We start from the raw sequence: 9,729 nt of genomic DNA, 5'->3' as shown, positions 1-9,729 counted from the left end.
TTGTATCCAGAAAATTAATACAATCACTGTTCTCAATTTCGCATGTGAATTGCAATCTGTGATGATAGTTGTTGAACACATCTAACACATGTTGGACTTTACCTCTCGGTATAATAGCAAAAATATCGTTCACATAACGATAAAATACTCGCAAAATAAAATCAAGGTTGTCAACGCAATGAAACTCCAGATCCTCAAGGACAATGTCCGCTAATATAGGTGACTTAATAATAGAGTTATAAATAAATAAAGCTTCGCGAATGACTAATTGCAGTAATTAAGCTTGGAACATAACAAATCAAAACCACTCATATATAGCATTAAGCGGTAAATTTTCGTTTGCGCAATTACATATAATTCGAATTTTCGTTTGCATAGTTTTAACCCTCAAACACATTTCTGAGTTACGTTTACCTAGTCCGTTCGAAATACGCGCCAGCATTTCTTCGGTTTTCTCTCCTCTTTTTTCAAAAGAGCTCGAATACCAGATATTTTATGTCATTTTCATTTATATATTATTTTTCCTTACTCTTTGGTGTATCGATTAAAAAAAAGATTTTAAAATTGATACATTAGATCCTAAGATATAAAAAGAAGAAACTTCTGGGTTACGCTAACCCATGTGTGGTGTTAACGGGTGGCTCAGGAAGTGTGGTGTTTGAGGGTTAATAATGTTATAAACAAATAAAGCTTCATGAATGGCAACTCGCAGTAATTAAGCCAGGAATATAATCAAACCAACTCATACATAGATAGCACTAATCGGTAAATTTTTGGTAATTTGCACATTCACATACAATTCGATTTTGCGTTTGCACACTCTTAAAAGTAAGGTTATAGACAAATAAAATTTCGCGAACGGCTAATCACAGTAAAAATCGCGACAGTAAAAATGCTCCGATCATGAATAACTCGATCGTTTTGGTTTTTAATCATTTTTCGATGGAATAATTATATATTCCAAATAAAATCCTAATTTAATAAAATAGCCGTTAATTGTAATAATATCGTATGGTCCTTTGGTTGGCATTATCCTTATTAGTCAATATCATTTTTTTCAATAATTATAACTTATTGCTATCTTAATAATACCTTAATAATAAAGTTTCGCAAACGGCTAATCGCCAAGATTTAATAATTAAGCCAGGAATATAATCAAACCCACTCATAGATAGATAGCATTAATCGGGAAATTTTAATTCATATATTCAAATACAATTTGATTTTTTGTTTGCACATAATTAATAATGTTGGCATTGTTGGCTCTGGTTGGCATTGTCTCACAAGCGGCATGTCTCTGTTGGAGCAGTTTAGCGCGTGTCGATAAAAGAGATTTATTACATGTATGCCAAAAGAGGTGGCGACACTAAGTTGAGTTTGGGAAGGACAACGTGTTAGCTTTTCGTTCGTTCGTCTGTATGTTCTGTCTCTGTATGTATGTTCGGAGCCACTGTAACGGTCGGACGTGAAACGTGTTTCTTTTTCTTTTCAATTAAAATTATTAAGTAGTTATTCTGCTATGCTTCTCTAAATTCAAGCTCTTGCTCCTTTCCTCGCCATCCCATACCATAACCGTAACAAGTTATGAGCCTAGTTCGCTCTAATTGAGTAGAGATCGCGAGAAAGTGTGGGAACGTTCGAGAAGCGTGCAACACGTGGCCGTGTCGTGATGGAAACCATTACCGAAGAAGTTTGTCTCAAAGAAAACCGTTGTGCAGTCGCGAGTCTAAAATGACCGACGAGATCTCAGTGCGAAGTGTTACGAAGTTTAATGGAAAGCATTTCTAAGGATAGAAATTTCAAATAAACGCCCTACTTATCGCATACGGGATTCAAGACTTAGTAAATGGCGAGAGACCAATGCCGGTTGATACAGGTCAAGAGGCAGCGAAGAAGCTGTGGATAAAGGATAATGCGAGAGCGATGTTCCTGTATCGTCGTCGATCGAGTACGAACAACTGGAATCATTATATGTGTGTACTACAGCGAAAGAAATATGGGAAGTTGGCTCGCATTCACGAGCAGAAGTCCACGACGAATAAACTGTTGCTGACACAGAAGTTTCACGAGTATCGAATGTCTCCGGGAGACTCGATCGTACAGCACATCGCAAAAGTGCAAAATATGGCCGTACAACTGCAGGATGTGGGTGAAGCAGTATCAGAGACGACGATCATGGCAAAAGTGCTCGTGAGTTTATTGCCGAAATATGCTACATTCTAAACAGCGTGAGACAGTGTCAAACCGAACCGTCAGACGATGGAATACCTGCAAGAAAAACTTATTCGTGAGGAAGTTCGATTGACGGAGGACAGTGAAGTCTCGGGAGCCTTTTCGGCGTTCAAGAATAAAAGTTCGGGGAAAAACAACGAATCGAATGCGAAAAAAGATACTAGGAAGCCGCGAAACTTTAGAGACAAGGTAGACATAGAATGTTTCAAGTGTAAGAAAAAGGGACATTACGCGCGCGAGTGCAGAAGCAGAAGACGGGACAAAGGCAGTCGCGACGAAACCGAAAACCGAGAATCTCGAGATTGCGCATTCGAGGTAGAAGAGCGAAGAAGTAAGTCATACAAGATCGATAATAAGAAAGGTTCGGCGCCATCGGTTAGTATTACCAACGAAATTTTGAATGCGAATCAACAAGAAATCTGGTTAACCGACAGCGGAGCATCGCGTCATATTACCCATCGACGTGAATGGTTTACCGACTTCCGACGGCTGAATAATGACGGGACGATTTCAGGTCTACAAAGTTGGCCCCCCTCCTACAACAATGTATAAAACTATTAGTATATTCGGTTTGTACATCGTTTGTACATGAATGTACCACAATTTTTATTATTTGTACATTCCTGGTTAATTGAAAAAAAAAATAACAAAGTTTTAGTAACTAGACGAATGATAGTTAGCCCCCCCCTATGCTATAATTATTGCATATTTATGTGTTTATCGTGCTTAATCGTTTGTACATCGTTTGTACATTATTTATAATTCATTAATTTTTCATTTAAACATTTACTTTTTTAAATATAAATAACTAATTTTCATTCGAATATGGACCTCCGTATAGTTAGCAGACAAATATGATAAATCTTATTTTTTTATTGCAATCGTTTGGGAATCGTATGGGAAAGTTTAGGAAACCACTTTTAGAGTTTGGGAAATAATAGTTTTTTAATAATTAATGAAAATTAGTTGAGCGTATAGTTAGCAGACATCATTCCAAATATCTTTTCGTTCCTAATTTTGAAACTACATTTCCAAAACGCCACTTCACATTTTTATCTAGGTACTCTCGCGCCGCCACTCTTTCACCTCTTTCAAACTTCCTAACTTTATCCAATTGATTTTCTATATTGTTACTTTTATTTGTTTCGGGGAACATTAAGTCCAATCTACTTCTTAACTTCCTTCCAAACATAGCTTCGGCGGGAGATTTATTCAATTCCGGATGTGGCATTAACCGATAATGAAATAAGAATTTTTGTAGATTGGCCTTGATGTTCGAGGTTGTGGTGTTTAATTTACGTAAGCTTTGTTTCATGGTTTGAACGAACCGTTCTGCCAGGCCATTTGTAGCTGGGTGGTATGGCGCTGTACGCCTATGGCGAATACCATTGTTCTTTAAAAAATCTGAAAATTCTTCTGCTATGAAAGTTCGACCATTATCCGATACTAAGGTTTGAGGTAATCCAAAAACAGTAAATATTTCTCTACATTTATCTATAGTATTCGGTGTTGACATATTTTTCACTATGTGTACTTCTGGCCATTTAGTATATGCATCTACTAATATCAGAAAAATGTATCCTAGAAATGGCCCTGCAAAGTCGATGTGGATTCGTTCAAACGGTTGGGACGCCGCTTCCCAATGATGCTTAATTTTCCTGCTCGGATTATTACTAAACAAATTACACGCCGTACAATTTTTGTTATCGCTTCTATGTCTTTATCTATTTGCGGCCACCAACAAAAATTCCGACTTAGTTGCTTCATTCAGACCGTGCCGAAATGACCTGGATGTAACTCTCTCAATACTTTTTCTCTTAACGCTTTTGGAACAACAATTCTTTCTCTTTTGAAAATAATACCATTTTGTAATGAAAATTCATAATTATTATATCCTAACGGAACAAGACTTTTGCCTGTTTCTAAAGCTTGTTGAACCTTTAATAAACTTGAATCTTTTTCAATTTCTTCTTTAATATTTCTTGCCGTCACGGGCAATGTCTCTAAATTTTCAATCTGGAAAATGTCTACAGTATCATATTCACCAGTCCGTTTTTCTTGTATGGGGAGACGTGAGAAACCATCTGCATTTCCATGTTCCTCTGATTTCCTATATTTTATCTCGAAGTTAAATGCTTGCAAAAACACCGCATAGTGCTGCATTCGTAAAGCACTATAAGCCGGTAACCCTTTTCGCGGGTTAAGGATTTGAGCTAAAGGTTTATGATCTGTTAGTAAAGTGAAATGGTTCCCATACAAGAATTGGTGAAACTTCTTTATACCAAAAATAATCGCGTATGCTTCTTTGTCAATCTGCGCGTATTTCTTTTGTGTATTCGTCAATGAATTCGATGCATACTATATGACACGCTCTGTTCCGTCAGGGTAAAGGTATGAGAGGACCGCTCCTACTCCGTATGGGCTGGCATCCGTGGCGAGTACCAAAGGCAGTTTTGAGTTATACGGAACTAAAATTTTTCCACTTACAAATTCTCGCTTAAGTTTAATAAAAGTAACTTCGCACTCTTTCGTCCATTTAAAGGTTGCGTTTTTCTTTAATAATTTGTTTAACGAATATAATTTATCACTTAAATTTTCTATAAACCGACCATAATAATTTACCAAACCAATAAAAGCTCGTAACTCTGTAATGTTAGTTGGCCTCGGCATGTTTTTTACCGCTTCTATTTTCTGTGGCTCTTTGGAAATTCCATGTTTCCCTATTATACAGGGTGATTCAGAACAACCACGCGTCCTTGCAAAGACGTATTCTGGAAGTAATTCTGAGACGAATTTTCCTCTACGAAAATTTTGTCCGAAGTTTACTTTTTGAATTATTAAAGGAAATAGTTAACGAGTAACGGGCCGAGTATAAGAGGCAGGCAGGGGCGGCGCGCGACACGACTTACCGCGACGCTTACGCGGGGCGCTCAGCTGATCGCTGCACACACGATACCTACTAAATACATGCATGTGATACATCACACACACACACACACACACGCACACACACACACACACTCTCTCTCTCTCTCTCTTCTCATTCACCCACTCACCTGTACAGATTCGATGTTCTCATACTTGACGAATTGTAGCTTGACGGATGAATAATTTCACCGTGGCTCAGATCGCACCTCACATTTCCATCCACAAATCCACACCGAGTAATAAGCCAGAAGTTTTTTTCTGTCATAAATTGTCATCACGTATCGATACGCACTCGGATTTACTGACGCACTTGAGTGATAAACGAATTTATCGATTTATTATTGCTAGTCGCTACCGATAAATCATTCGGCGACTGAAAATTATTCAAAGAAAGAAATACACATTACGCACAATCACAGTAATCGATCAGAAATTTTCTGGACACGTCTTTTATAAATTGTATCGCGTATCAACACTTTCACGGATTTATTCACACACCTGATCGATGGAATGAGGCATTTACGAATGCCTCTATCGGTTCATCACTGTTAATCACTACCGGTTAATTATTCGGCGATTGAAAATTATTCGAAGAAAAACGCGTACACAACGCACGTAACCCGACGCGGAGATAACTCGATAACAACAATCAGGTTATGTTTTTATAGTAAACTGCATGAATTCGTCAAGGCTGACTTATCGATACTGTAAATCCGATCGATAAATTAGATACTATGATAACCGGCAGGGGAATGCTTCGAAACATTCGTACTGCCAAATGAATAGTAGATAATGTCTGCCTGTAACGTGTCGATTTTTTAAAAATAATTTGCGAACTCGAAGAGAATGTTCCTCGAAAATAAAATATTTAGTTGCCTTGAAAAGGGCAGATTACTATAATATTTGGTTGCCCTGAAAAGGGCAGATTACTATAATATTTGGTTGCCCTGAAAAGGGCAGATTAATTATTTTAGAACACTTCTTTTTACAGCAAGTGTTCGAAGTGTCTGCCGTCCATTGTGATGCACGCTCTCATGCGTCTCAATAAATTTTCTTGCGTTTTCTCCAGGACTTCGTCCTCGATTGAGAAAATGGCATGGTGAAGTTTGTCATTTAATTCTTCGATGGTCTCGGGAGCTGCCTGTAAATGACTTCCTTGCAGTAGCCCCACAAGAAAAAGTCCAGTGGATTGAGATCTGGAGATCTTGCAGGCCACCGTATCGGGCCATACCGGCCCATCCAACGTCCGGGAAATTGCTGATTTAAAAAATTTGTGACGATTCTGGCGTTATGTGGACCAGCACCGTCCTGTTGAAATACAATTTTATTTCTATTTATTAATGGTACTTCTTCCAGAAAGTCCGGCAGATTTTCCATCAGAAATTCCATGTACGATGCGCCATTTAATATTTCTGGAAGAATAACTGGGCCCAATATTTTTTTGTCCGCGGGTGTCCGCGATTCGTCCGCGGGGTCGCGGAGGGGGTACCGACCCCCCGCGAAGATCGCATAAATAGGATGAAGCGATCGATATTGCAATCAATAATCCCTCGATTATTAAAAGCGAAGAAACAGAGCGAAATGGCAGCGTACACAAATGAAGAATATTACGATATGCTGATGCACTCGGTGAGTGTCAGGGACAATATCACGTTGCTGCGAGAAGATACGCGGAATTATATCCGAACAGAGCAAGACATCCCAGGCCTAACGTTATACTTGCAGCAGCTCAAAGATTATACGAAACCGGAAGCGTTTTACCGAAGAAAAAAGACACTGGTAGACATCGTGATGCGAGCACCTTACGAAACGTGGAAACAGTCGTTCGTGCTATTGAGCAAGAACCTGAAACTAGCATTCGGGACATTGCTCGAGAGCACGAATTGTCTTATTCCACAGTCCAAAGGATATTGAAAGAAGAAAAATTACACGCCTATCATTACACTCGCGTGCAACACTTACGACAAGAAGACTATCCTCGGAGAAAGAGATTTTTGCGAGGATTTCCTCAGAAGAGTGAACGAAGATCCAGAACTTCCGTCTTGCGTAATATTCAGCGATGAATCGCTGTTTACGCGAGAAGGAATATTGAACTCACACAATATGCATGTGTGGGACGCCGAGAATCCTCGACCGACACGACTCAGAAATTTCCCGGACGTTGGATGGGCCGGTATGGCCCGATACGGTGGCCTGCAAGATCTCCAGATCTCAATCCACTGGACTTTTTCTTGTGGGGCTACTGCAAGGAAGTCATTTACAGGCAGCTCCCGAGACCATCGAAGAATTAAATGACAAACTTCACCATGCCATTTTCTCAATCGAGGACGAAGTCCTGGAGAAAACGCAAGAAAATTTATTGAGACGCATGAGAGCGTGCATCACAATGGACGGCAGACACTTCGAACACTTGCTGTAAAAAGAAGTGTTCTAAAATAATTAATCTGCCCTTTTCAGGGCAACCAAATATTATAGTAATCTGCCCTTTTCAGGGCAACCAAATATTATAGTAATCTGCCCTTTTCAAGGCAACTAAATATTTTATTTTCGAGGAACATTCTCTTCGAGTTCGCAAATTATTTTTTAAAAATCGACACGTTACAGGCAGACATTATCTACTATTCATTTGGCAGTACGAATGTTTCGAAGCATTCCCCTGCCGGTTATCATAGTATCTAATTTATCGATCGGATTTACAGTATCGATAAGTCAGCCTTGACGAATTCATGCAGTTTACTATAAAAACATAACCTGATTGTTGTTATCGAGTTATCTCCGCGTCGGGTTACGTGCGTTGTGTACGCGTTTTTCTTCGAATAATTTTCAATCGCCGAATAATTAACCGGTAGTGATTAACAGTGATGAACCGATAGAGGCATTCGTAAATGCCTCATTCCATCGATCAGGTGTGTGAATAAATCCGTGAAAGTGTTGATACGCGATACAATTTATAAAAGACGTGTCCAGAAAATTTCTGATCGATTACTGTGATTGTGCGTATGTGTATTTCTTTCTTTGAATAATTTTCAGTCGCCGAATGATTTATCGGTAGCGACTAGCAATAATAAATCGATAAATTCGTTTATCACTCAAGTGCGTCAGTAAATCCGAGTGCGTATCGATACGTGATGACAATTTATGACAGAAAAAAACTTCTGGCTTATTACTCGGTGTGGATTTGTGGATGGAAATGTGAGGTGCGATCTGAGCCACGGTGAAATTATTCATCCGTCAAGCTACAATTCGTCAAGTATGAGAACATCGAATCTGTACAGGTGAGTGAGTGAATGAGAAGAGAGAGAGAGAGAGAGAGAGAGTGTGTGTGTGTGTGTGTGTGCGTGTGTGTGTGTGTGTGTGATGTATCACATGCATGTATTTAGTAGGTATCGTGTGTGCAGCGATCAGCTGAGCGCCCCGCGTAAGCGTCGCGGTAAGTCGTGTCGCGCGCCGCCCCTGCCTGCCTCTTATACTCGGCCCGTTACTCGTTAACTATTTCCTTTAATAATTCAAAAGTAAACTTCGGACAAAATTTCGTAGAGGAAAATTCGTCTCAGAATTACTTCCAGAATACGTCTTTGCAAGGACGCGTGGTTGTTCTGAATCACCCTGTATAATAGGGAAACATGGAATTTCCAAAGAGCCACAGAAAATAGAAGCGGTAAAAAACATGCCGAGGCCAACTAACATTACAGAGTTACGAGCTTTTATTGGTTTGGTAAATTATTATGGTCGGTTTATAGAAAATTTAAGTGATAAATTATATTCGTTAAACAAATTATTAAAGAAAAACGCAACCTTTAAATGGACGAAAGAGTGCGAAGTTACTTTTATTAAACTTAAGCGAGAATTTGAAAGTGGAAAAATTTTAGTTCCGTATAACTCAAAAACTGCCTTTGGTACTCGCCACGGATGCCAGCCCATACGGAGTAGGAGCGGTCCTCTCATACCTTTACCCTGACGGAACAGAGCGTGTCATATAGTATGCATCGAATTCATTGACGAATACACAAAAGAAATACGCGCAGATTGACAAAGAAGCATACGCGATTATTTTTGGTATAAAGAAGTTTCACCAATTCTTGTATGGAACCATTTCACTTTACTAACAGATCATAAACCTTTAGCTCAAATCCTTAACCGCGAAAAGGGTTACCGGCTTATAGTGCTTTACGAATGCAGCACTATGCGGTGTTTTTGCAAGCATTTAACTTCGAGATAAAATATAGGAAATCAGAGGAACATGGAAATGCAGATGGTTTCTCACGTCTCCCCATACAAGAAAAACGGACTGGTGAATATGATACTGTAGACATTTTCCAGATTGAAAATTTAGAGACATTGCCCGTGACGGCAAGAAATATTAAAGAAGAAATTGAAAAAGATTCAAGTTTATTAAAGGTTCAACAAGCTTTAGAAACAGGCAAAAGTCTTGTTCCGTTAGGATATAATAATTATGAATTTTCATTACAAAATGGTATTATTTTCAAAAGAGAAAGAATTGTTGTTCCAAAAGCGTTAAGAGAAAAAGTATTGAGAGAGTTACATCCAGGTCATTTCGGCACGGTCTGA

At 38.9% G+C, this 9,729-nt stretch overlaps 1 protein-coding gene across 1 annotated transcript; it reads right to left on the bottom strand.

Moving 5' to 3' along the window:
• Positions 1–3,220: 3,220 nt before the first annotated feature.
• Positions 3,221–6,549, bottom strand: LOC113561708 (uncharacterized protein K02A2.6-like). Its single transcript, XM_026968609.1, has 4 exons — positions 6,465–6,549; positions 6,150–6,417; positions 4,133–4,342; positions 3,221–3,890 (listed from the first exon to the last, which is right to left on the bottom strand). Exons 1-4 carry the CDS (start codon positions 6,547–6,549, stop codon positions 3,221–3,223), a joined length of 1,233 nt encoding a protein of 410 aa, XP_026824410.1.
• Between the last annotated feature and the right edge of the window lie 3,180 nt (positions 6,550–9,729).

This window comes from Ooceraea biroi, chromosome 3, assembly GCF_003672135.1.
Source record: "Ooceraea biroi isolate clonal line C1 chromosome 3, Obir_v5.4, whole genome shotgun sequence".
NCBI classification, from domain to species: domain Eukaryota; kingdom Metazoa; phylum Arthropoda; class Insecta; order Hymenoptera; family Formicidae; genus Ooceraea; species Ooceraea biroi.
This window is presented reverse-complemented; position numbering and strand designations above follow the sequence as displayed.

What these genes read in the sequence shown, in the direction of transcription:
- LOC113561708 (XM_026968609.1), bottom strand. Translation starts at nt 6,549, where the DNA reads ATGGAATTTCTGATGGAAAATCTGCCGGACTTTCTGGAAGAAGTACCA. An exon ending in AATTGTATTTCAACAGGACG is followed by an intron (nt 6,418 to 6,464) that starts GTGCTGGTCCAC and finishes TTTTTAAATCAG; the next exon opens with CAATTTCCCGGACGTTGGAT. An exon ending in AGACACTTCGAACACTTGCT is followed by an intron (nt 4,343 to 6,149) that starts GTAAAAAGAAGT and finishes GATAAAATATAG; the next exon opens with GAAATCAGAGGAACATGGAA.